The 27,063-nt window shown below is 49.5% G+C and overlaps 2 protein-coding genes and 1 long non-coding RNA gene across 4 annotated transcripts; 1 reads left to right on the forward strand and 2 right to left on the reverse strand.

Moving 5' to 3' along the window:
- Positions 1-768: 768 nt before the first annotated feature.
- On the forward strand, positions 769-13,833 carry RIBC1 (RIB43A domain with coiled-coils 1). 2 transcript variants are annotated; one of them, XM_036428904.2, is made up of 8 exons: positions 769-926; positions 1,208-1,321; positions 6,651-6,767; positions 9,615-9,696; positions 9,900-10,244; positions 12,363-12,481; positions 12,939-13,348; positions 13,463-13,833. In XM_036428904.2, the coding sequence occupies exons 3-8, from the start codon at positions 6,651-6,653 to the stop codon at positions 13,542-13,544; spliced, it is 1,155 nt and encodes a 384-aa protein (XP_036284797.1). In that variant the 5' UTR covers positions 769-926; positions 1,208-1,321; the 3' UTR covers positions 13,545-13,833. The 2 variants fall into 2 exon arrangements, with proteins under 2 accessions (XP_036284797.1, XP_036284801.1); XM_036428908.1 differs by lacking the exons at positions 12,363-12,481; positions 13,463-13,833 and having other exon boundaries at positions 12,939-13,099.
- A 138-nt stretch (positions 13,834-13,971) lies between these two features.
- Positions 13,972-19,540, reverse strand: HSD17B10 (hydroxysteroid 17-beta dehydrogenase 10). Its single transcript, XM_036428909.2, has 8 exons — positions 19,526-19,540; positions 17,258-17,339; positions 16,438-16,670; positions 15,925-16,089; positions 14,899-15,063; positions 14,642-14,770; positions 14,348-14,456; positions 13,972-14,197 (listed from the first exon to the last, which is right to left on the reverse strand). The coding sequence occupies exons 1-8, from the start codon at positions 19,538-19,540 to the stop codon at positions 14,007-14,009; spliced, it is 1,089 nt and encodes a 362-aa protein (XP_036284802.2). The 3' UTR covers positions 13,972-14,006.
- An 846-nt stretch (positions 19,541-20,386) lies between these two features.
- On the reverse strand, positions 20,387-26,416 carry LOC123651947. The gene is made up of 3 exons (XR_006740960.1): positions 26,377-26,416; positions 21,029-21,032; positions 20,387-20,457 (listed from the first exon to the last, which is right to left on the reverse strand). It is a non-coding gene; the product is annotated as an uncharacterized LOC123651947 (long non-coding RNA).
- Between the last annotated feature and the right edge of the window lie 647 nt (positions 26,417-27,063).

Here is a 27,063-nt window from a genome sequence, read left to right on the forward strand (position 1 = left end):
CGTACCAACGCGAGGCGGGGCGGGTTAAACGTGCCCTTTGGGGACCGGCGGCCCCGGGAGGGCTACGAGCGGTCCCGCGCCTTGCAGAGGGTGCCTGCGAGGACGGGATGCAGCTGCCAGCGGACCTGGACCACTTTTGGCGGGAGGGGGGGCAGAGGGATGGGGCACGCACCGGGCGGAGCGTACCACTCGGGGTGCAGTGGGGGGCCGCGCCAAGAGCGGGCAACTGACATCTGGGGACGAGGTTCAAGTCAGCGTCCCCGAGCTGGGACAGCGGCTCCGGGCCATAGCCCCGGAGGAGGAGCGAGGAACCTGTTAGGGTTCGCGACATTTCAGGTGGCACGGGGCTGGGTGGGACTGTAATAGCGGAGAGGGGTCCCGGACGGGATGTGCGCAGGGCCGCCGCGGGGTCATCTCACCAGAGCCATTGGGTCCGATGATGGCGGTGAACCTCTGAAACGGTCCGATAATCTGTCGGCCCTTGTACGACTTAAAGTTCTCAATCTCAATCAGTTTCAGGAAACCCATGACGGCGGCGGCGCCGGCGGCGGTACGAATGGCCGCGCCGCGCCGTACGCCGGGAGCTGGAGTAACCTGCGCGGGAAACACCGCAGTGCAAGCCGGGCGGAGAGCAAACCTCGCGAGCTTGAGTCCCGGCCAGACGGGATTTCCTGCTTCCGGCGCCTGGCCGGAACCGGGGAGGAGGGCTTTCCGGCTGGCGTGAAAGTTTTGTTGACCCGTTGCCAGGATGCGAGCTTACGACACGCGTTTAGGGCCCGCCCCGCCTCCTTGTTGCTTGGCAACAGGCGTCGCCACCAACAAAAGCGAATCGCAGCGGAGGAAGCAGACGCGAGGGATCGCGGGTCAAACTTGCTGAGACAAGTCAGAAATCATAATAGGGTTATGCCCTCCGGGGCAGGAGGAAGGTGGGAGATCGGCTGTGGCTGCAGCCTGCCCGGTTAGAAAGCTCAAACGAGAACAGGGTTGGGAAGGACTGTACGGGAAGGAGGGGCCCGCGGGAGGATTCCGTGTTCTATGAACGCAGACCTTGCTGTGGGCGGAGGCGGAGGGAGTTGAAATTCGCGGTTGGATGAGGTGTGAAGGGAAATGGGGTTTGCAGGGAGGTGAGGGTACTCTAGAGCGACACGGATATGGGCTGACCAGAGGTCCTACCCTATCCTATCTCCCCCCCTGTTCTTCCAAGCAGAGTTCGCAGACTGAAGCTGTAGCCCAAGAGCAGGCGTGGACTTGAGCCACTTGTTGGCTCCTGAAGCAGGACCCCAACTAGAAGCTTCAAAGTTGGGAGTCCTTGCTGAGAAAGGTATTTTGTATGAACCCTTTATCCTTCTCTTCTCCCCACTTCCCATCTTCCTCTTCATGCCTTCATTCCCTCCTCTTCATCCCCCTCTGCCCCATCCTTTGCTTCCCCCTTCTTTTCTCTCTCCTTCCTCTCATTCACTGCCCCCCAACTCTACCCTCTCTGTCCTTTCCCCCTCTCTATTCCCCATCTTTTATATCCCTCTCCTCCATCCCTTCATCCCCCTATCACCTTATACCTAGTCATTACTAAGGCCGTGGCCTTAGCAGTCCAAGAAGCTTAAAATGTCTATGGAACCTTTCCTTCAATGACTCACTCCATCTGTCACCACAATGTAAGTATTGTTGTGACAGATGGAATGAATAGGCTGGGGTCAGTCCAGAGGTGAGAAGAGGCTTAGTCTTAGGACAGGTGCAAGAAAGTGAGAAAGTTTGGTTGACAGAATCTAGAAGAGGAGCCATCAATGAAGTTCAACTTGGAGAAACAGTCACCATTAGGCTGAGGGAATAAAATGATCAAAGGACAGCAATCTGACAGGAAATGGAACTTGGGGGCAAATCAAATGGAATCCCTACTTCTCATACCATTTGCAAAATACAATTCCCAAATAGGTTAAAAACTTAAATGAGAATGACAAAACTTTAGAAATTTTAGAAGAATATATGGGAGAATATCTTTATGACCTCATGGGATTTCTTAAATAATAAAAACTAATATAAAAATAATAAAGTGAAAAGATGAGCCGCAAATTGGAGATGTTTGCCACATATAAACTAACAAATGGTTGTATAGAATACACAAGGAACTCCTAAAATTAAGAAAAGAGCAAACAACCTGATTCTTTCTAAATGAACAAAAGAGGACTTATGTAATACTTTCAACACTAAAGAATTATTTTAAAATAAATAAAAATAAAAATTTTTAAATAATTAAAAAATAAAAATAAAAAACGAACAAAAGATGTGAATGGGCACTTCAGAGAAGAGTAAACAAAAATGACCAAAATATACATGAAAAGGTGTACAACCTCATTAGCAATAAGGAAAATTCCAATTAAAATCAATTATAATTTTATAAGCACAAATGGGCAAAAATTAAAAGCCTGCAATACCAAGTGTTGGTGAAGATATGGAATGCCTAAATTTTTATACACTGTAGGTTTTTTGTTTTGTTTTTTAAATAAATTTTTATTGATTTCAGAAAGGAAGAGGGGGGGGGGGAGAGAAGGAAAGAAACAACAATGATGAGAGAGGATCATTCATCACTTGCCTCTGCACACCCCACACTGGGATGGAACCCAAAACCTGGGCATGTGCCCTGACCAGGAATGGAACCAGGACTTCCTGGTTCATAGGTTGATGCTCAACCACTGAGTCACACTGACCGGGCTACACTGTAGTTTTTATGCACTGTTGGTACAATCTCCTTGGAAAACAAGTTAGCATTATCTTGCAAGTTAAATATACTTTAAGTGCTGGGATCCAGCACTTCCACTTCTAGGTATATGCTACAGAAACTTTCCCACCTGTACATACACTGAGTGACCAGATTATTATGATCTCTGAATGCATAATAATCTGGCCACTCAGTATATATATTAGAGGCCCAGTGCATGAATTCCTGCATGGGTGGGGTCCAGCTAGCCTGACCAGGGGGAGGGGCCATGGGCAGTTGGCTGGCCTGCCTGCTGGTCGAACTCCTGGTCGAGGGGACAATTTGCATATTAGCCTTTTATTATATAGGATATACACTGTGTGGCATTCAGAGATCATAATAATCTGGCCACTCAGTGTATAAATCTCTCATAATCTACAGATTCCTCTTCCTTATTCTTCTCTTAAAATTAAAAATAAATAAACTGGGTTGTTTGGGTCACGGAGTCCTTGTCTTTCTTGAAACCACTGCAATCAGGCTCTCATCCCCACAACTCCACCAAAAATATTCTTGACATGGTCATCAACAATCCTCATATTAAGTACACAGAGTTCTCAGTTCTCCATCATCAGTCATTTACTCTCTCTTCCCAAAAGCACTTATCTTGGTTGGCTTCTCTGACACCACACTCCTGGTTTTTTTTCCACCTCACTGGCCATTCCTCCTTACCTACAGTGCTGGCTCCTCTTCTTCCTGTCTTCCCTCGGACATTCTTATCCATACGCACTCACTACTCCCTTAGAAGTCTACAGCCTTATAGCTGTAGATTCCCTTATATCAGTCAGAATAAGCTAAATTATGCTGAAGTTACAATCTTAAAATCTCAAAAGCTTATAAAGACAAACATTTATTGAGTGTCGACCTCTGAACCAGGAGGTCACAGTTTAATTCCTGGTCAGGGCATATGCCCAGGTTGTGGGCTCGATCCCCAATAAGGGGAGCATGCAGGAGGCAGCCGATCCATGATTCTCTCTCATCATTGATATTTCTATCTCACTCTCCCTCTCCCTTCCTCTTTGAAATCATTAAAAATATATTTTAAAAAAAAAAAGATTTCTCATCCCTGCTTCTTGGGTTGGCTGGATCTCTGCTCTATGTCACCACTCCAGGACCCAGGCTGAGAGTAAGGAGCAGCCCTTACCTGGGACCTTGCCAGTCTCATAGCAGAGAATAAAGGAAAAAAGAGGCTATCACCCAGTGGCTCTTAGTTGTGCTTGGCAATGACACATGTCAATTCTCACACTGGAAAGGGCAAAGCAAACCATGTGGCTAACCTTGAGGGCAATGAGATAAGGATGTATAATCCTTCCGTAGGCCCAAATCCTTGAAGTTATTCTTTTTAAAAAAAAATTTTTTTTTTTGAGAGAGAAAGCGAGATGGGGAGAGACATCAATCATCATCTCTCGCCTGGACTATTGCTGTAGCCTTGCCTCCCTAATCCCAGTCTATTATTAACACAGCAACCAGAGTTGCCCTTTAAAAATCAAAGGCAAAACACATCACTTCCACTGCTCAAAACCCTCCAATGGCTGCCTGTTTCAGAGTAAGAGCCACAGCCTTTCCAATGGTCTGCAAATTCCTACATGCTCTGACCCCTGCATTATCTCTCTAATGACATTTCCTACCTACTTCTCTTTTGCTCACGCAGTTGCCTCCTGCTGTTCCCTTGAATGTGTGTCCATCTTTTTTTAAGTATATTTTTTATTGATTTCAGAGAGGAGTGGGGGAGAGAGATGGAAACATCCATGATGAGAGAGAATCATTGATTAGCTGCCTCTTGCGCGCACACACACACACACACACACACACACACTCTGGATAGAGCCCACAACTGGGGGTGGGAGGGCAGAGAGAGAGAGGGAGAGAAACATCATATGCCTCGACCCGATTCAAACTGTGGCCTCCTGGGTCATAGTTCGATGCTCAACCACTGAGCCACACCGGTCAGACAAATGTGTGTCCATCTTAAGGCCTTCACACTTGCTGTTCCCTCTGACTGAAGTGTTCTCTTCCTAGATATCTGTATAGATGACTCCCTCAGCTTCTTCCAGTATTCAATCAAATATTACCTTCTTAGTTATGTGTCCCCTGATGTCCATATTTAAAATTGAAACACCCTCCTCTATTTCCTTGGCACTTTCATTGCCTCTTGTTGTGCTCTATATTTTCCCCCATAGCACTTATCATCATCTTACAAACTGTTTAATGTACTCTTTGTTGTATTGTGTGTCTGGCCCCACTGGAAAATAACCTCCACAAGGACTCTGCTTTTTATCACTTATGCTCCTTGATGTCTCCCAATGCTTAGAAGAGTGACAGTAAGACACTTCACAAATATTTGTTAAATGATAAAATGAACATGAGTGGGGAAAAAAGAAATATGTAAATGAATACGTTCTTCGTGATATTCTATAAAGTTCCAAGACAAGAAAATGTTTTAAGATGTTATTTGGGAACTGGTACACTCGGTATATTAATGCATATTAGTAAGGGAGTAGTACCATTTGGGACAATGGTTATCTCTCAGGGTAAAGATAAGGGAGAAGAGATACAAGATACTTAATATTGATCATGTTCAATATTGGAGAGTTGGCTCATGGATGTCTATTTTACCATGCTTTCTAGCTTACATACGGGTCATATATTGATATATTCTCTTGTGTGTATCTAATAGTTCACAGTTATAAAATGGTTGTGTGTTTGTTTGTTTTTTTAATCCTCACCTGAGGATATTTTTCCCATTGATTTTGAAAGAGTGGAAGGGAGGTAGAACGGAGAGAGAGAGATAGAGATAGAGACATAGAGAGAGAGAGAGAGATCAATGTGAAAGAGACAAATCAATTGGTTGCCTACCGCATGCACCCCAACAGGGACAAGGAGCGAATCTACAACCTGGGTATGTGCCCTTGACTGGGAATCAAACCTGCAACCATTAGGTCCGAGGGCCAATGCTCTAACCACTGAGCAAATAGGCCAGGTCAGAATTTGTTTTTAAGATGGGAACTAGCCGTGGGAGGAACTGAGGAATGGTATTCCAAACAAAACACTGGCTGTGGCTAAAGGTCCTGCGGTGGGAACAGCTATTTCGTTAGAGGACTTGCTCGGTGTGCCTGGGGCTCTGTGAGCGGGGGTGCCGCTGGCATGAGATGAGCTGGCGAGGTGTGCAGGAAGCGGATCCCGAAGGCCTATGGCTAGGCATTTGGATCTGCTTCTAAGTGCGCTGAGAAGGCAAGTGGAGTGTTTTAAGCAGGTGAGAGACATAGTAAAAGTTTAAAAAATGTAAAGTATGACTATTTTAGGCCTTAGATCCCAATCGACTTCTTCCCTGAGATTAGCTGAGGCCTCTGTGTTAGGAGGATTTCCTGGAGGCCGAAGGGCTGTCTGCCCTTAGAAACACGTTTTGTAAGTCTCGGCGCAGACTGCCTGAGGGACCTGATAAGATTTATGTACAGTGTTTTGGATTGTGGTTTTGGCTGGCTGTGTGCCCAAACCGGACTTTCCCAGCTATGAAGGGACACAGGTAATTTTAAGTCCTGTAGCTTTTCATTTGACTGCATAACAACAAAAAGAAACCAAGGGGTAAAGGTGGTGCCAATTTGCTGAAACGAGGAAAACGGAATAAAGCCTAAGGTGAAAGAGAGAGTGTTGTAAGTTTGAGACTTAGAAAGGTGAGCAGGGAGCAGGTCCTCTTCTGAACCCAGCAGGTGGGAGTAGACTGGCACTAGATTGTGAGGCCCGAATTCGGGTGGTGGCAGCCTATTTGGAGGACACAAATATGAAATAAAACAGGAAGTAAAACCAGTAGGAATAACCAACCAACCAGTGAGATACTATGGGGAGAAAGAGATGGGGGTGGCGTCTAACACTGACGGGACATCCTGCCTCACCCTTTCTCCAGATGTTTCCCTACAGCCTGCCACCAGATCCTAAGGAGGTGGCGGCCATTGAGGCTAGACGGAATCGTGAAAAGGAGCGACAGAAACGATTCTTTGATGTGCGCACCAGAGTCATGGGGGTGAGTGGGCAGTGGGACCTTCTTGGGATCCAGAGCCACCTCACTTTTGCACCTGGAGAGGAACATAGCAGTACCTGTTGCCCCCTCCCTGAATTTAAAAGAAAATATGGTGATTTGTTTTGTTATTAATATACTAGAGGCCCGGTGCATGAAATTCGTGCATGGGGAGGGGGGTGTCCCAAAACCCAGCCTACACTCTCTCCAATCTGGGACCCCTAGAGGGATGTCCGACTGCCCATTTAGGCCCAATCCCACCAGGCAGTCAGATATCCCTCTCACAATCCAGGACTGCCGGCTCCCAACTGCTCGCCTGCCTGCCTTCCTGATTGCCCCTAACCGTTTCTGCCTGCCAGCCTGATCACCCCCTAACCACTCCCCTGCCAGCCTGATTGATGCCTAACTGCTCCCCTGCCAGCCTGTTTGCCAATAACTGCCCTCCCCTGCAGGCCTTGTCACCCCTAACTGCCCTCCCCTGCAGGCCTGGTTCCTCCAACTGCCCTTCCCTGCAGGCCTGGTCAACCCCAATTTCCCTCCTCTGCCAGCTTGGTCACCCCTAACTGTCCTTCCCTGCAGGCTTAATCGCCCCCAACTGCCATCCCTTGCAGGCCTGGTCCCTCCCAACTGCCCTCTCCTGTTGGCCATCCTGTGGTGGCCATCTTGTGTTCACTTGGGGACAGGATCTTTGACCACAAGAGGGCAGCCATCTTGTGTGTTGGAGTGATGGTCAATCTGCATATTACTCTTTTATTAGGTAGGATAGAGGCCTGGTACACAGGTAGTAGCTGGCTCGTTTGCCCTGAAGGGTGTCCTGGATGAGGGTGGGGGTTCCCTTGGGGTGTGGGGCAGCCTGGGCCAGAGGCCTGTGGCCATGCCCCCTGGCTACCCAAGCTGAGTCCCTGGTATCTGGGGCTTATTTATCTTCTACAATTGAAACTTTGTAGACTGGAGCAAAGCCAAGCCTTCTGCTCCCTCTGTGGAGGCAGCCATTTCTGTTGCTATTTATTTATCTTGTATAATTGAAACTTTGTAGCCTTAATTGGAGGCCTGGGCCGGCCAGGGTGTGCTGAAAGCTTGGCTTCCTCCATTGCTGGGGCAACCCTAGCCTCCCTCCTGCTCTCTGTGATGGTAGCCATCTTGGTTGGGTTTATTTGCATATTCTCTCCTGATTAGTTGGTGGGCGTGGCTTGTGTGTCTAGCAGAGTGATGGTTAATTTGCATATTACTCTTTTATTAGATAGGATTTTTATTGATTTCAGAGAGGGAGAGGGAGAAAGAGAAACATCAATGATGAGAGAGAATCATGGATCTGCTGCAAGCCCTGTACTGAGGATCAAGCCTGAAACCCAGGCATATGCCCTGACTGGGAATGGAATCATGACCTACTGGTTCATGGGTCAACACTCAACCACTGAGCACACTGGCCAGGGCCCCTCCCTCATTTGAGCAGGCCCTGGGGATTCAAAGGAAGGAGAGGGAGAGGGAGCACCCACTTCTAGGCACAAGATGGGCCTGGGAAGGCGGTTGAGGTTGCAGGGGAAAAGATTTGGGGAAGAAGAGCCTGCGACATCTGACTCTTCACCAGCCAGCTCTGGGCCCACAGGCTTGGTTCTTGAAAGACAACTAGCATAGAACCCAAAGAAGTCTAAAGGATATTTGGTACTGCATGTGCCTAAACTCTCTCTGGAAGGCTACATAAGAGACTGTTAGCCAGGCTGAAGGACAGAGATGGGAGGGACACATGCTTCTCTAAACTGTATTCCCCTTTGCACAATTTTGAAACAGTTTATATGAATGAATTACAATCAAAATAAAGAGAAAACATTGGTAATTAAAAAAAAAATAGATTGGGGGTGGGGTGGGTGAAGGGAGAATGAAGCATGTATTGTGGAAAAGACACCACACCTGCACTCAAGGCAAGTCTGCTGTGTACTAGGTGTGTGGCGTTGGATGAGTCCCAGGTCTTTGAGCTCTGAACTCCTCCTCAGTAAAATGAGGCTAAAGGAAATGTTGAGGTATTGACTCAGGGTGGCAGCCCTGGAAACCAGAGCAGAGTGCCTGATCCAAGTGAGTGGTTGGCTGAGGCTTGAGTGGTGTGACAGATCCTGTTGGCCAGCACTTCCTAGGGCCTGCTCTGTGCCAAACGGGTTGCACAGAAGCGACACAAAGTTGAGGCTCAGTCTCAGCCCTTAATGGACTCACTCTCTGGGGGAAATCACCAAGAGAGGCAAACTTCAATATAATGTGGACAGTGCGTAGGAGGTCGTAAAAAATCAATGAAAAAGATTTTTTAAAAAGAACGGATGAAAAGTGTTCTAAGTGGCTGGAGCAAAAGCTGTCCATGCAAAAAAGCTGTCCATGCAAAACAGACTAAGAGGTGCAGGAAGCTGTAAGCACGGAGCTCCTGAGGGTGAGACAGGGGAGAGGGTACTGAGATGAGGCTGGAGAATGAGCAGAAGCTAGATTATCGAGGGGCTTCTAAACCATGCTGAGACGATGGAACACTTTTTTTGCAATATTTTTTTTTTTTCAGAGAGGAAGGGAGAGGGTGAGAGAGAGACAGAAACATCAATGATGAGAGAAAATTACTGATCAGCTGCCTCCTGCACGCCCCCTACTGGGGATTGAGCTTGCAACCCAGGCATGCGCCCTGATGGGGAATTGAACTGTAATCTCCTGGTTCATAGGTCAATGCTCAACCATTGAGCCATGCTGGCCAGACTAAAGGTGCAACACTATTATCCAATAGGTATTAGGGATCTAGAGGAGGGTTTTTAAATAAGATTTCTGAGCAGGGTAAGGCCTGCTGCTGGGCCCCTGCCACAATTTAGCTAATTTCTTTGGGATCAGGTGGACGTGGAAGCCCTGAACAGCCAGGTAGAAGAGCGGAAGCTTCGCGAGGCCAAAGAGCGAAGCAAGGATGAAGCTCACGGTAAATGCCCAAGGCCAGAGGCCTGCCAAGGAGGAGGATGAAAGGGACTGAGTGGACTCAGTAAAGCAGTTCTGCCTCCAAGTGGGGCCTTGAGGCCTGGGGGTGGTGGGACAAACCGGGTGGGCCTCGGGGACAGGGGCCATGCTGAGTGGGCTCTGTCCTTCCTGTGGGGCCACTTCCATGTCCCTGCCCACCACCCCCAGGTACCGCCCAGGTCCACTATGATATGGTAGCGCAGATGCTAGAAAAGGAAGACGCAGAGCGGACACGTCGCCTGGCCAAAAAAGTCCAAGAGTTCCGCGAGCAGAAACAACAGCTCAAGAATAAGCGTGAATTTAACCTATGGGGTCCAGAACAACTCTGGAAGGGATTTCAAGCCCTTCACGCTAACAGTGATGCCCACTATAACCCATCCAGCCTGCAGTGCTTCTCTGGGGAGGACCCCGCGAGGGCCATGACCGTGAGAACGCAGCAGGAGCAGTTGAGGAACAACCTGGACAAGCAGGTACACGAGCAGCAGCAAGCCAGGGCTGATGAAAGGCGTACCGGTAAGTAGCTGGGCCCTCCAGGCTGAGACCTGAGGCCTGGTAGGGAAAAGTCCAAGTCGGGGACAGCACCCAGGAGACCAGAACTGCAGAGGGGTGGGGGATGGGGAGAAACAGTTCAATTACCCCTAGGGCTGCTGCTGAAAGGTTGATCAGACCCCAAGATCCCTGACTTTCTTCAGTAACTGACAATGTAGACAATGGTCCCCAATCAAACCAATATACTTGTATTGGTTTCAGAAAGGAAGGGAGAAGAGGGAGAGGGAGAGAAACATCAATGATGAGAATCATTGATAGGCTGTCTCCTGCACACCAATCCACTAGGGATCAAGCCCACAACCCTCATGTGCCCTGACTGGGAATCAGATGTGACCTCCTGCTTCATAGGTTGACACTCAACCCCTGAGCCATGCCAGCTGGACAATCCTAGCATTTCATTACCAGGTGGCAGCATAGTTAAGAGAACACAGACCTCCCAGCTCTGCCACTTACTAGCTGGTTTGGGCAAATGAATTTTCCTCTCTGTGCTTCAGCTTCCTCATCTTTAAAATGGGAATGAATCCACTGCACATAGAGCTCATGTGAGAATGCACTGAGATTCTGTGTGCGCAGCACAATTTGCAGCACTGGGTCTGTGTATGGTCTGGTTTAGGATTCACACACAGTTTAGTATCAGTGCATCCAGGGTTGAGGGTTCAGAAGAAGAGAGAACACCAAACTAAGGCATTGTGACTTTATTGTGTAGGCCAGTGGTCGGCAAACTGCGGCTCGCAAGCCACATGTGGCTCTTTAGCCCCTTGAGTTTTTACCAAAGGCCAACTTAGGAGTACCCTAATTAATTTTAAAAATATATATATATTTTTTTAATTTTTTTTTTTACAGAAAGGAAGGGAAAGAGAGAGAAGCATCGATGAGAGAGAAACATCCATCAGCTGCCTCCTGCACACCTCCTACTGGGGATGTGCCCGCAATCAAGATACATACCCTTGACCGGAATCGAACCTGGGACCTTTCAGTCCGAAGGCCGACGCTCTATCCACTGAGCCAAACCAGTTAGGGCATACCCTAATTAGTTTAATAACAATGTACCTACTTATATAGTTTAAGTTTAAAAATTTGGTCTTTCTGGCTAATATGCAACCTATATGTCAAGTATCACCTTCTCCTGGAAGCTATCTTCTCACCCACCATCTAAAGTTCTCATAAGCCCAGCCAGTGTGGCTCAGTGGTTGAGGGTCAACCCATGAACCAAGAGGTCATGTTTGATTCCCAATCAGGACACATGCCTGGGTTGCAGGCTTGATTCCTAGTAGGGGGTGTGTAGGAGGTAGCTGATTGATGATGTTTCTCTCTCATAGATGTTTCCATCTCTCTGTCCCTCTCCCTTCCTCTTTCAAAATCAATTTTAAAAAAACATATTTTTAAAATTTTCATAATGCCCTGTACACATCTCTCCTTGACCTTACCACACTGTGGTATGACGATTTATGTTTGACCCATTTCCCCCACTAGCCATGGCGCACTCTGAGGACGCGATCTAATTCCATGGTGTCCTCAGCACCCAACACATGGCTCTTAGCCTGAGGCTCAGAGAGAGGGAGTGATTCCCACAAGGTCACAGAGCTCAGAAGCAACAGAAGAGCTGGCACTGGGATCCAGGCCCACTGGAGGCATCTTTTAGGCCAGTGGTGGGTAAACTGCGGCTCACGAGCCACCTGCGGCTCTCTGGCCCCTTGAGCGTGGCTCTTCCACAAAATACCACGTGTGGGCGTGCATGCGCAGTGCGATTGAAACTTCATCACCCATGCGCAAAAGTTACTTTTCGGCTCTCAAAAGAAATTTCATTCGTTGTACTGTTGATATTTGGCTCTGTTGACTAATGAGTTTGCCGACCACTGGGTTAGGCACTTGAGAAATCCTTGTTACTGCCACCTTGGCTAGCCTTAGCCTGACAGGGTAGCTCACTCTACATGCCTACAAGTAGGATATTACCCCCACTCCGAAACATGCATACACACACACACACACACACACACACACACACACACCAACCATGCTTATTGAACAAATGGCTGAATGAGCGAACCCAGAACGAAGCCCTGGTCATAGTTCTCTGTGCAGATGAGCTGCGGGAGAAGCTGCGGGTAGCTGTGGAGACTCGGGCCGCCCAGCTGGCCAAGCTGGAGGAATCTTGCCGCATAGCCATGAAGTATGCCGTGGCCAATGCCCACAAAGTCCAGGTATGGCCTGAGCCACCAGGCGCTCTGAGCCCTCCCTAACCCCGCCCCCTTCCCCCCCCCAACAAAGCCCCGGGGAGTCTTAGTCACAGCTTCTCCTCACAATTATTCTCCTGTCAACACCAGCCCTCATCTGAGGGCTTCCCACTTTCCCCAAGGGGACTCCTAGGGCAGAAGATGCCACGCCCCACCTCCAGACTCAGGCTGACTTGAGACAGAACACTGCCCTGCCTTCTCCATCTGCTCAGCCTTCTCCATTCCACCCCTTCCCCCACCTTCGGCCATGCAAGGGCCACGGAATACCTCTGTTCCTTCTCTAAAGTTATTTTTATTTTTTATAAACCAACCTCTGTTCCTTCTACCCCTGAGATGGAGAATAGGGCCATGTCTCCCCTTCCCCTGTGACCGAAAGTTTCCCGAGGTTGGGTACCCAACTGCTCCCATTTGGGGATCCCACCAGGCAGCCGAGGTGGCTGAGCGACGGCTCCAAGAATATCGGCGGGAGCAGGAGGCCAACTTGAAAGAGATCCATCACCAGATCAAGAGTGACCTACTGAATGAGAAAGCCCAGATCCTCACACCAGCTGGGACTGTCCCCACTGCCTCCCGGATCCTGCCCTATGGCGGGAAGGGGAAAGGCGGGATTCCAGAGAAGCAAGCCAGCGTCAAGAAGGCCCAGGCGGCGCAATGCCATGAGAAGGAGATGCAGCGCCGGGCCGAGCAAGCGCGGGATGCCGAATGGGAGAGACAGGCCGTGTGCCTGGCCCAGGCGTCCTTGGAGCTGGAAGAACAGGAGAGGCAGCTCTGCGCCGAGTTCCGGAGGGGGCTGGGCTCCTTCAACCAGCAGCTGGCTTACGACCACAAAGCCCAGTGAGTTCTAGGGAGCGGGGCGGCAGGGATGACTGCCAAGGGGTAGGGAGGCATGGTGAAGGCCAGCAAGGCAGGGAAAGCCTATTGGCTGAGGCCTCCGCACTTCTTTCACAGGCAGAATTACCTGAACTCAATGATCTACAGCAACCAGCCGATGGTCGCGTATCACCTCCGCTTCAACCCCAGCACCCGCTGAGCTCCAGACAGTCCTGGTCCTTGCTTCCTTCCCCCTGCCCCCGTGAAGCCCACAGGAGTTGGCAGTTTGAGGAAAATGCCACCGATCCCCTCCCATTCCCCAGAGGAAGACAGCCGAGCCAGCACCCCCACCTGTGAGCGTAGGTAATAAAGTTATTCACTAAAACCAAGGCCACGTGTGAGAACAGGATCCGAAGGCGTGAGGCGCTGCTCTGCCCACGTCACCCCTGGGATCTGTCCATCCGTCAGTCTTCCCCCCTCACCTTTTCCCCCACGTCCGTTCCCCCAGCACACAGCACTGCCCACTTTCTGTAAGAAATAGGCTTTATTAGGCACAGGAGGTGATCAGTGGGCAGAGTGACCACATGGCTACCGGGCTTCCTCCCAGGCTGGAGCACAGGGCGCCGGGGAGGGGGGGGGGGCCGATGGGTGGAAGAGTGTGTGTCTCGTCTGCCCCCTCCCTTTAAGGCTGCATGCGGATGGCCCCGTCCAGCCGGATGACCTCTCCGTTGATGAACGGGTTCTCGATGATGGACTGGACCAGATGAGCGTACTCAGCGGGGTGGCCCAGGCGGTTGGGGAAGGGCACCTGGCTGGCCAGAAAGTTGCGTACTTTCTCGGGGAGACTGGTCAGCAGCGGGGTGCCAAACAGACCTAGAAAAGACAGTCAGAGGCCCCCCTTTCCTTATCATACTTGTAGCGCCTCCCTGTGCCCGGGGATGGAAGGCTGCGGCTGCTATTCCCCTCTCCATTGCCCATGGATCCCACCCAATCCCAGGTGTGGCAGGGAGGGGAGAGGTTTACCTGGAGCAATGGTGATCACCCGGATGCCCATGGGAGCCAAATCCCGAGCAATGGGCAGTGTCATGCCCACTATGCCCCCCTTGGAAGCAGAGTATGCAGCTTGTCCAACCTGGAGAAAGAGTGGAGGTCATAGGTGGGAGGACCCTCAACACTAAGGTGACCAGACGTCCTGATTTGGCAGGACAGTCCCGATTTTGAACAATCTGTCCCTTTCCAAAAATCGGGACCGTCCCGTCTGGTCACCTTACCCAACAGGTCACGGGGGAAGCACAAGCCTTGCCCCTGCTCACACACCTGGCCCTCGTAGGCAGCCACGCTGGCAGTGTTGATGATGACCCCACGCTGGCCTCCCTGGTCTGGTTCATTCTGGCCCATCTCACCAGCCGCAAGGCGGATCACATTGAAAGTGCCTACGAGATTCACCTGGAGGACCAGTTAGAGCCATGGTTAGAACCCGAGGCAGAGGCAGCCTTTTATCCCCTAAAAGCTTTGGGGGCACCCACAGCCCGGCACATCATCTTCCTACCCCTAGAGACTCGCCAAGGCCTCACATTGATAACTCGTTGGAAGTCCTCCAAGGTATGGGCCTGGTTCCTCTTTGCGTTATAGGTCTTGATGGCCACCGCGATGCCCGCGCAATTGACGGCCACATCCACACGGCCAAACTTTTCTTTCGCTAAAGCCAGAGCTGCTTGCACGTCCTTCTCTGAGGTCACCTTGAGAGGGAGAAGTGGGGGAGGTACTCATCACCCAGCACACACGCTCCCCACCAAACCTATGGGAGGGGACAGCGGAATTATACAAGGGAGAGGCCAGGAGAAAACGGGGCAGAGAAAGCTGAAAATGTCAGTGTTTCAAAATGAGTTTTAAAAAAAATATATTTTTTATTGATTTTTTTACAGAGAGGAAGAGAGAGGGATAGAGAGTTAGAAACATCAATCAGCTGTCTCTTGCACTTCCCCTACTGGGGATGTGCCCGCTACCAAGGTACATGCCCTTGACCAGAATCGAACCTGGGACCTTTCAGCCCGCAGGCTGATGCTCTATCTACTATGCCCTCTTTTGATAATTTCCCATACGAGGGGAGATTCTCAATTGCTGTGGATCAGAGCGCGTTTTTGAGAATTAGCGGTATGAAGGTGATCGCACCAAACTTTACTGTCCGTAGTTTGTTTCATGAAAAGTTTTTCAACTTTGTAAATATAAAAGTACAGGGCACCATGAGTTTTTCAAACTATGCCCCTCCAGGAGAATGTGAAGGGAAAAGGAGATGGGTTGTTCTGGCCAGTGTGGCTCAGTGGGTTGGGTGTGGTAGCGTGCACCAAAAGGTTGACAGTTCGATTCCTGGTCAGGGCACATGCCTGGGTTGCCCACTCAATCCCAGGTAGGAGGCAGCTGATGGATGTTTCACTCTAACATGGATGTTTCTCTGTCTCTCTAAAAATCAATCAAAATGTTGTTTTAAGAAAAGGAGACAGGCCCACCCCTCACGCAGACAGCAGCCTATGGGAGGGAGGGACCCAAGGCTGGTGCCTTGGGTGTGTGTGTGTGTGTGTGTGTGAAGTGACCCCACTTACGTCGGTTGGAGCAAAGGCGCAGCTGCTCCCTAACTTCTTGGCTTGCTCCTCCCCATTCGAGCTGGGTATGTCCAGAAGCACAGCACTGGCCCCCAGTCCCACCAGCCGCTCCGCTGTGGCCAGACCTAGACCCGAGGCTCCTCCGGTTATAACGGCGACCAGGCCCTGTGAAGAGGTAGGGTCAGGGGTTGCGCTGTGCAGACCCTTTCTTCTGCCTGTTCTCCAGGCAAGGGAGGCTCCCGGTCCACCGTGGGGAGTGGCTCAGGGGTGACCCCTCTCCTAACCGATCACAACTCTACGCTTCTCGTCCCCAGAGGGTGCATCCAGGCACCCCACCTACACGTGCTGCAGAGAATTGACCTTCACCTCCCGCCCCGAGCCCCACTGCCGCCACACCGGGCCTAGAATCACGTGACCATTGCTCCCCGCACCGATCTCCTCCCCCAACTGCCACGGCCGCCAAAGTCCCAGCAGGTTCAGCGGGGCAAGCCGCAGGGGCTAGGACCCGGATACCTTCACGCTCCGACACGCCGCCGCAGCCATCTTTCCCACGCTTCTCCCCAACCTGCTGCCGGCGCCCGTCCAATGGCGAAGGGGGCGGGGCCGGCTGTCCGCGCTCCTCCCACGGGCAAGTGGGAGGGGCCTACGGAGAGGGCGGAGCCAGCTGCCCGCGCTCCTCCAATGGCGAAGGGGGCGGGGCGGCGAAGGGGCGGGGTGTCCGGGAGTGTGCTGACTGCTCTGGTCTCCTGCAGAGGGTTAGGACATGGCAAGGTGCCCTCCAAGAGCTGTGCCACCTGGGGAAAGAACCCAAGAGCCGCAGCACAGTGCCACACCCTCCGCCCAAGTCTCTAGCTGGCCGGGGGCAGGCAGCCAGCTCTGTGGGAGGCGGGGAGCGGCAGGAGATTGCGAGTCCCTTACTCCTCAGAAAAATCCTTCATTCAAGTATAGACGTTGCTGAGAGACTCTCTTATGCTAGGCTTTAAGCGGGGATACCCAGAGGAATAATAAAGGGTTCATGCCTTCCAGGAGAGCGCAATTCACTTGGAAAAGAGATACTTACAGTACAAACACAGACAAAGGAATGTAAGAGAACCGGATTCTGGGACACAGACATGAATAGCTGAAGGTGGAGAATCCTGAGAGCCACATGGAGAGGAATATGTTGAAGAGATCGCGGGGAACAGATGCCAGGCCAGATCACAGAGGTAGATAGGGGTGTGGAGAGCCACTAAGAGACAGTAGCTAGAAGAGACATTAGGAGACAGAGCTGCTGAGAAACAAAAGTCCAGAGGGGCATACATAGAGAAGCAAAAACACCTTTCGCCAGTTCAACCTTTGCCGCCGTCCTCTGTATCCAAGGTATTTTGAAGCCCAAAGCCCAGATCACACACTGCAAACTGGATTTCAATCAGACGCTGTCATTTAAGACCCAGCTGAATGCATAAACAAGTGGAACAACTAATCGATATTTCTCTCTCCTCCCCTCTCTCTATAAAATCAATCAATAAATTTAAATTTTTAAAAAGAAATACATGTTATATGTGCTTCTTTATCAATCCATTAAACACCAAGCTCCATCAACAGATTTAGTGGCTGCCATGATTTCAAAATAATGTTTGTTATTTTGAGAGATCTGCAGCAACCAGGATAAGAAAATCTGATTTCTATTGTTGACAAATCCACAGGTACTGCTACACTAGTGGAGCTTGTTACACCCTTAGGACAGAAGGACATGCTGCAGTTCTGTTAATGACAGTGAAAATGAAGATGCCTTCCTCTCCCATCCGAATCCATGGGCTCTTTACATTTTCTCTACAGACTCCAAAGGGGCTGTTGACTCTTGGTTAAGAGCTCCTGTTTAGAGCAAATGGAGACAGTGAGGTCAATGTTTCCTCTCTTGTCACTTCCAACATTCTCTCTAGCCACGCTATCCTCTTCTTGGGTCTCAGAGAAGAGAGATTCCCTTCCCACTGGGCTCTGGGTCCTAGCCCCTCCCATTTCCTTGGAGGTTTGTGCCATTGAGCATGCTTTTTTTATAGAGAGGAAGAGAGAGGGATAGAGAGTTAGAAACATCGATGAGAGAAAAGCATTGATCAGCTGCCTCCTGCACGCCTGCCACTGGGGATGTGCCTGCAACCAAGGTACATGCTCTTGACCAGAATCAAACCTGGGACCATTTCAGTCCGCAGGCTGACGCTCTATCCACTGAGCTAAACTGGTTAGGGTGAGCATGCCCGGTCTTTATTGCTCAAACTTCTGGCTCAAGGTCGTTAGAAAATCAGGAACAGATGAACTCAACGGATATACATCAGTTTGGGTGCATGAGACCCAGAACCAGCAACATCCAGCATTACCTTACAATCCCCAGGGGCTATTGGCCATACCAGGAGATGAGAGAAAAACAAAGGTGGTCTTCACTCCTGGGAGATAAGAACTACAACAAGCCAAGCCTTTAAACTCCTGGGGGGGGGGGGCGGGGAGCTAAAGTTACCCCTGCAAAGACAGAGTTGTACTGGATCTGGCTGGCTCTGAGGTGACTTTGACAACTGTAGAGAGACTCAAATGATGAGTATGCAGAGGACCCAAATGTGTGCTTGTAATTTCCAAGTGAGTTGGGGCACAAGTGTTTAAAAAGTATGTTTTTATTGCTTTTAGAGAGAGGGGAAGAAGGGAGAGTGAGAGAAACATCAATGAGAGAGTAACATTGATTAACCTCTTATATGCACCCTGACCAAGGATTAAGCCCACAATCTGGGCATGTGCCCTGACCAAACCAGCGACCTTTTGGTGCATGGGACAACGCTCAACCACACCGGCCAGGACAGTTGGGGCACAATTTGAATGAATGTTTTAAATTCTGAAGAAGCCCTAACCGGTTTGCCTCAGTGGATAGAGCATTGGCCTGCAGACTGACTGAAGGGTCCCAGGTTCGATTCCGGTCAAGGGCATGTACCTTGGTTGCAGGCACATCCCCAGTAGGGGGTGTGCAGGAGGCAGCTGGTTGATGTTTCTCTTTCATTGATGTTTCTAACACTCTAACCCTCTCCTTTCCTCTCTGTAAAAAAATCAATAAAATATATATATTTTTAAAAATAGATAAACTCTGAAGCAGTGTGCAGGACATGAGAATGACATGCAAGCCTAGCTGAGGACACATGCTAGTTGAATGTCTACCATTTGAATTGATAGGGTTGACATCTGAGTGAGCCTGAGTGAGCCAGCCTACGGTCATGATGACTTTCGCATGGCCCAAATCAGTGGCATTATTCAGCCTCTGTGTAATCAGAACTTTCTAGCTGTGTTTGCCATGGTGGATTACTTCTTCCTCCTAGAAACCCCCCTTGTCTTCCATGATACCTCACTTTCCTGGATCCTCCTACCTCTCTGACTCTTCTTTCTAGGTCGTCTCCCTGGCTTCCTTTCCTTCTGCGCCCTCACCGAGGGGCTCAGTAATCTCCTGGCTTCAATACCGCCTCTCTGCTGAAGACTTCTCCATCTCTACCTCCAGCTCGCCTCTCCGTTAACTTCAGGATGAGATAGCCAATCATTTGCTAGCCCCTCACACCAGCTGGCTCTTCGGCACCTCCAACATATGACTTACCTTAAATTCAATCATTTCGCTGTAAACTTGTTCTATCTCAGTAGCAATACTACCTTTAAAAAAAAATATATATATATATATTTTTTTTTTATTGATTTTGTACAGAGAGGAAGGGAGAGAGACAGAGAATTAGAAACATCGATGAGAGAGGGTCATCTATCAGCTGCCTCCTGCACACCCCCCACTGGGGATATGCCTGCAACCAAGGTACATGCCCTTGACCGGAATCGAACCTGGGACCATTCAGTCCCCAAGCCGACGCTCTATCCACTGAGCCAAACTGGTCTTGGCAGCAATACTACCTTAACAGACACCAAAGCCAGCCCTTGGGGCTAATGCCTTTTTCACTCCATGTAATCAATTGGCAAATCCTGCTGATTCAAGTCCTACCTACTCCTTGAATCTGGCACTTCCTCTCTCCTATCTTCGTATTATCAACACCCCAAATCTCTTGTATTATTGCACCTGGTCAAATCCCACTGCTGTCCCTCTTAAAGGGACCTTCCAAGAAGCCAGTAGAAGTTTCTTTCTAAAACTCGAATGTTATTATGTTACCCTCCTTGCTGTAAACCCTTCCAGTGGTCTCCCCTCACTTTTAGGGCTCCCCATAATCCACAGCTGCTGACTTCAGCCTGTATAACACTGTACTCTCCAGCAACAATGCACAGTAATGCTGCCAGATGATTATTAAATTTTAATTTCATATAAACAACAAATAATTGTGAGCATCAGTATCTCCCATGCAATATTTGGGACATACTATTATGAAAATTGTTTTTTTAATATATTTTATTGATATTTTACAGAGAGGAAGAGAGAGGGAGAGAGAGTTTGAAACATTGATCAGCTGCCTCCTGCACACTCCCCATTGGGTATGTGCCCGCAAACAAGGTACTTGCCCTTGACCGGAATTGAACCTGGGACCCTTGAGCCTGCAGGCCGATGCTCTACCTACTGATCCAAATGGGTTAGGGCATGAAAATTGTTATTAACTAAAAGTACTGGTTATTGAAACCGGTTTGGCTCAATGGATAGAGCGTCGGCCTGCGGACTGAAAGGTCCCAGGTTCGATTCCAATCAAGGGCATGTACCTTGGTTGCGGGCATATCCCCAGTGAGGGGTGTGCAAGAGGCAGCTGATTGATGACTCTCTCTCATCGATGTTTCTAACTCTGTATCTCTTTCCCTTCCTCTCTGTACAAAACCAATAAAATGTATTTTTTTTAAAGTACTGGTTATTTATTTAAATTCATATCTAAGTGGGCATCCTGTGTTTTTTAAAATATATTTTTTATTGATTTTGAGAGAGAGAGAGAGAGAGAGGGAGAAGGAGAGGCGGGGGAGAGAGAAACATCGATTGACTGCTCCCTGCTCTCCTCGGGGGATGGAGCCAGAAACCCAGGCATGTGCCCTGACAGGTAATCCAACAGACAACCTCTCCGTGCATGGGACAATGCTCAGCCCACTGAGCCACCCAGCCAGGTGGTAACCCCACCCCACAGACTTTCCTTAGGACCATGAGATGCCCCCCCACACACACACCTCTATATGTGCACCTTTGAACCAGTACTTCCCTCTGAGAGATCAGGGGTCTGTTCTGATGTCTGTATCCACCGTAGGCATACAGGGCCCCGGGCAGAACAGATGGCAGCGTCTGCTGAGTGAATGCATGCATATGTGTGACATCGCACTAATCCGGAATCGTTGCGTGGAATCAGTCAGTATTGTGATTAGCGTAGTGTCAGCCTTCACAGCCTTGGGAGAATTACCTCCAGGTTTACACATTCACCCAGCAGGAAGGCTAGAAAGCTGGGAGCAGTCTGCAGGCTCAGGGAAGCCATTACCGGGCCAGTTGGGGGTGTCTGCTTGTTTGTGGAGGGAGGGATAGGATGGTATCCTGACAGTATGGAGGTGGAGGAAGGGAGAGGCCGGGAGCCGAGGAGGCTGTGGGGGAGGACCCTGCTCTCCAGCCCAGGGATTAAACTAGCTTCTCTAACCACTCCCTCGGCCCCCAAATCCGGAGGACTAGGGAGAGATTCTGAGAATCCTTCACCTCCCCGCCCACCTGGGTCGAATTAGGAAAGATTTTGAACAGAATACATTGAGGTGGGGAGGGGGGATGAGTCAGCTTCCGTGGGGCGACAGCTGCTAGTGAACACCCCCCTCCCCCCCGCGAGTGCGATCGGGCAGCACCTAGAAGTGGGGGCCAGCGGGGTGGGGGTGGGGGGCTCCCCGGGTGCCAGGCTTTAGAGGCAGTGAATCAACCTTGAGCACGCACCCGCTGGAGGAGAGGCTGTGGGACCTGGGTCACGTCGTGTCGGTCGCCCAGCCTCAGCTTCCTCCACCTCGAAGTGGGACTAATGCGCCTTATGGGAGCGTCAGTGCTGTGGCCTCCACCCTCGGCCACCTGCGCCATGTGAGGCTGCCCCAGGGGCGGGGGTGGGAGGCCCCGGTCTGACATCACTAGGAGCTCCGAGGTGGCTCTGCTCCTCTAGGGGCTTGACGGGACAGACCCCAGTGTCTGGGCGAACGGTCTCGGGCCAGCGCCAGGTTTCTCTTATTCCTGCCACTTCCCGGTGGGGAAGAAAAGGCACCCGGTCTGACACCAAGGCCGGGTGGCGATCGTGTGCAGGCTGCGCCCCCTCTAAGTCTAAGCAAAGGCGCCTGAGGTTCGCTGTGCTCGTCACTCCCTGGTTCATTGTAATAATTAGAGGAACTGCCAGCGGAAACGGAAGGACTCCCGCTAAGACTCCGGCACGGGGCTGCCCTACAGACCCAACTGAGTGTGGGAAGCCCAGACCCAGGGACAAAAAAGGGGGGTGGGGGGCGGGATCCACCCGCATTGCCGGGATGCATAGACTCGGCTTGGCGCCACCACCCACTCACTGCATTTTCCCAGCTGGAAGCGGCGAAGGGCTTGTGCGCATGCGCCCTCCGCCCCCACCGGGGCTGGGGGCTGGGTTGGCCTGTCCTTGGCGAAAATGCCGTCCGCGCATGCGTGACCGGCTCACACTGCTCATTCCCAGGGAGGTCGGAGAGTCCCCTGTAGAGCTGGCGGTGCCATCCGGTCTGCCCCTTAGGGGATGGCTGGAAGAGGATGTGGACAAAGCCGTGTGTGACAGCGACTGGTCACTGACGGCTCTGGTCGCAGAAGGAGGAGGAGAAGTGCAGCCAGGGGAGTAGAAGTAGAGTTGTGGTTGCTCCTTTCAACTGGATCACAGTGTGCGGTCCTTTGGGGAGACTGAAAACCGGAAGACAGAAGGGAGGGGGGGAGGTGTTAGACCCAGAGGAAACCTCTCTCAGTCCCGTCCTCACATCTCCAAGTCCTAGAAGGGACTCAGTATGAGGTCCAGTCCCCCTGGTCAGGTAGCTCAGTTGGGCAGAACCTCGTCCCCACACGTTGTGGGTTTGATCCCTGGTCAGGGCACATATAGGAATCAACCAGTGAAGGCATAAATAAATGGAACAACAAATTGATCTCTCTCTCTTAAAAAAAAAAAAGTGAATAAAAAAGAATTTTTAAAAATGAGGTCTAGTCACCCTCCCCCCCCAGATCATCCCCCTAAAGTAGGGGTGTCGAACTCAATCAGAGAAGGAGCCAAAATCTAAAATCCAGCCTAAATCGCAGGTCGAATGGTTTACTGAACAGTCATAAACTGTCATTGTGATGGAAACGCAGCGGAGTGCAGTGATGACAGCGCGGTTCAGGCCACATTGCAAGGCCTGGCGGGACGGATTTGGCCCGCGGGCCTTGTGTTTGACACATGTGCCCTAAAGGGAGGCTAGGCTTCGACAGTAACCAGCCAGCACCCCACCTCATCTTCCAGCCAGTTGGTTCTATGAGCCCACCCCACACTCCTGGGGGACTCTGAGTCAAAAAGGGGGTCCTGTGGGGTGGGGCTGGGTGGGGTTGAAATACCTGTAACCTGGAAGAACCTCTGCTTCCCTCACGGTGGGGAAGGAAGACCCCATGTGGGCCTGGCAAGTGCTGTGAAGAGTGACTTCAGACCACCTATCAGGGAAGTGAGGCCTGAAGGAGATTGGAAGCTGCCTAGAGTGAGATGGGTTTAAAACTCTGACCACATACAGCAATAAAAATGACAACATGGCCGAAACCGGTTTGGCTCAGTGCATAGAGCATCGACCTGCAGCCTGAAAGGTCCCAGGTTCGATTCCGGTTAAGGGCATGTACTTTGGTTGCGGGCACATCCCCAGTGGGGGCTGTGCAAGAGGCAGCTGATCGATGATTCTCTCTCATCGATGTTTCTAATTCTCTATCCCTCTCTCTTCCTCTCTGTAAAAAAATCAATAAAATATATATTTTTTAAAGATGACAACATGGATGGGCCTAGAGGGTATTATACTAAGTGAAGTAAGTCAGACAGAGAAAGACAAATACCTTATGCTATCACCTACATGTGGAACCTAAAAATGAAACAAACAAAACAAGAATAGACTTACAGAAACAGAGAACAGCCTGGTTGCCCTATGGATGGGTGAAAAAGATGAAGGGAAATAAGAGGTATAGATTTTCAGCTACAAAATAAGTCACAGAGTGCGATGCACAGACAATATACTCATTAATACTGTAATTACTTTGCATGGTGACAGATGGTTACTAGACTTAGTGTGGGGATTACATAGTAAGGTATATAAATGCTGAATCACTGCGTTGTACACTTGAAACTAATATATTATTGTATGCCAGCTGCAGGGGTCACATAATAGAGACTGCAGGCACCTTAAAGCCTAATGCTTCTTAGGAATGAGGATCCTGAGGCCCCATCATGCTATTTACACTGATGTCAGGCTTTGTTGTGAGGATATTTACTGTATTAATCCTCATCACAACCCTATGGTTACAATCATCCTTGGTTTACAAATGAAGAAATTGAGCACTGAAAAGTTTTTTTTAACTCTTTTAAAAAAATTGATTGCTTTTATTTTTTTAAATTTTTTTGAAGCTTCATTTTTTAAATTAAATTATTATCTGTGTACACATACCATTGCCCACCCTCCCATACATGCCCTCCCTCCCCAGAGTTTTGTGTCCATTGGTTGTACTTATATGCATGTATACAAGTCTTTCGGTTGATCTATTATCTCCCCCAGATCTCCCTAACCCCCCTGCTGTAATTTGACAGTCTGCAGCTTTACTGTCTCTATATCTATTTTTTGGTTCATCGGTTTATAATGCTCTTTATTATCCATAAATGAGTGAGGTCATGTGGTGTTTCTCTTTCATTGACTGGCTTATTTCACTCAGCATGATGTTCTCCAATTTCATCCAGGTTGCTACAAATGATAATTCCTTCTTTTTTATGGTACATCTATTCCATTGTGTAGATGTACCATAGTTTTCTGATCCAATCATCTGCTGATGGGCACCTAGGCTGTTTCCAAATCCTAGCTATTGTAAATTGGGCTGCTATGAACATAGGGGTGCACATATCCTTTCTGAATGGTGTTTCTAGTTTCTTGGGATATATTCCTAGGAGTGGGATTACTGGGTCAAATGGGAGCTCCATTTTCAGTTCTTTGAGGTAACTCCACACTGTTCTCCACAGTGGTTGCACCAGTCTGCATTCCCACCAGCAGTGCACGAGGGTTCCTTTTTCTCCGCAACCTTGCCAACACTTGTCGTTTGTTGATTTGTTGATGTTGGCCATTCTGACAGGTGTGAGATGGTACCGTATTGTTGTTTTGAAAAAATTGATTGCTTTTAGATAGAGAGGAAGGCAGGTGGGAAGAAGAGAGAGAAAAACATTGATTTGTTGTTCTATTTATTTATGCATTGATTTAAAAAAAGATATTTTATTGATATTTTTACAGAGAGGAAGGGAGAAGGACAGAGAGTTAGAAACATCGATGAGAGAGAATCATTGATCAGCTGCCTCTTGCACACCTCCTACTGGGGATGTGCCCGCAACCAAGGTACATGCCCTTGACTGGAATCGAACCTGGGACCCTTCAGTCTGCAGGCCGACGCTCTATTCACTGAGCCAAACCGGTTTTGGCTCATTGGTTGATTCTTATATGTGCCATGACTGGAGGGAGATCGAACTTGCAACCTTGGCATATCTGAACAGTGCTCTAACCAACTGAGCTACCCAGCCAAGGGGAGTACTGAAAAGTTAAGCCACTTTCTAAAGTTAAAGAGCAAAGCTAGACTTCAAACTCAGAGATTCTGGCTCCAGAGGCCACACTCTTATGAGCACAAACTCTGCTCCTCTGGGTAAGAGATTAGATAAGAGAGACCCAGTAAAAGGTCAAGATTGGAATTAATTTCCTGAGCACATTATTTCATCTTCTCACACTGTTTTCATCTTCCCCCAGCAACCCTGAGAGGAATGAATTGCTGGATGAATGAGCTTGCCCAAGCTCACACAGACAGTAAAGTAGTTGGATCATGTTTATGAAGCAACTTGACTCAGGTAACTAACTAGTTAACCAAGACAAATCACGAGACTAAAATCTAGGTCTCCTGCCGAAACCGGTTTGGCTCAGTGGACAGAGTGTCAGCCTGCGGACTGAAAGGTCCCAGGTTCGATTCCGGTCAAGGGCATGTACCTTGGCTGCAGTCACGTCTCCAGTAGGGGGTGTGCAAGAGGCAGCTGATCGATGATTCTCTCTCATAGATGTTTCTAACTCTCTATCCCTCTCTCTTCCTCTCTGTAAGAAAATCAATAAAATATATTTTAAAAAATAATAAAATAAAATCTAGGTCTCCTATCTCCTAGTCTTGGGGCATTAAAAAAAAATGCATTTTATTGCTTTTTTACAGAGAGGAAGGGAGAAAGATAGAGAGTCAGAAACATTGACTGGAATCCAACCTGGGACCTTTCAGTCCACAGGCCGACGCTCTATCCACTGAGCCAAACCGGTTAGGGCTTGGGGCATTTTTGGGGGGAAAAAATTTTTTTTTAGTATGTGCATGTAAAAAAAATTATTTATATATATATATATTTCAGAGAGGAAGGGAGAGGGAGAGATGAAACATCAACGTTGAGAGAGAGTCATTGATTGGCTGCCTCCTGCATACTCCCTACTGGGAATCGAGTCCTCAACCCTTGTGCCTTGGTTATGGAACTGAACCATGACCTTCTGGTTCAAAGGTCAATGCTCAACCACTGAGCCTCACCAACCGGGCAAGACTGAGCCCAGTTCCCATTGGTGTGTGTGTGGGGGGAGGGGACTGGGCATTTGAAGGAGGGAGAGGAGCAAGCAGGGGCTCAGTGGTGTCAGGGAAGTGAAAAACTGCAACGGGTTGCCCTGGCTGGTTTGGCTCGGTGGATAAAGTGTCAGGCTGGGGACTGGGGAGTCCCGGGTTCGATTCCAGTCGGAGCACATGCCCGGGTTGCTGGCTCGATCCGATCCCCATTGCGAGGTATGCGGAAGGCAGCTGATCAGTGATTCTCTCTCATCATTGATGTTTCTATCTCTCTCTCTCTCCCTCTCTGCCCCTTCCTCTCTGAAATCAATAAAATTATATATATATTAAAAAAAAAAAACCTCAACGGTTTGCTCAGTGTAAGTGCA

The sequence above is a fragment of the Pipistrellus kuhlii genome, unplaced genomic scaffold (genome assembly GCF_014108245.1).
Source record: "Pipistrellus kuhlii isolate mPipKuh1 unplaced genomic scaffold, mPipKuh1.p scaffold_m20_p_95, whole genome shotgun sequence".
Lineage (NCBI taxonomy): Eukaryota > Metazoa > Chordata > Mammalia > Chiroptera > Vespertilionidae > Pipistrellus > Pipistrellus kuhlii.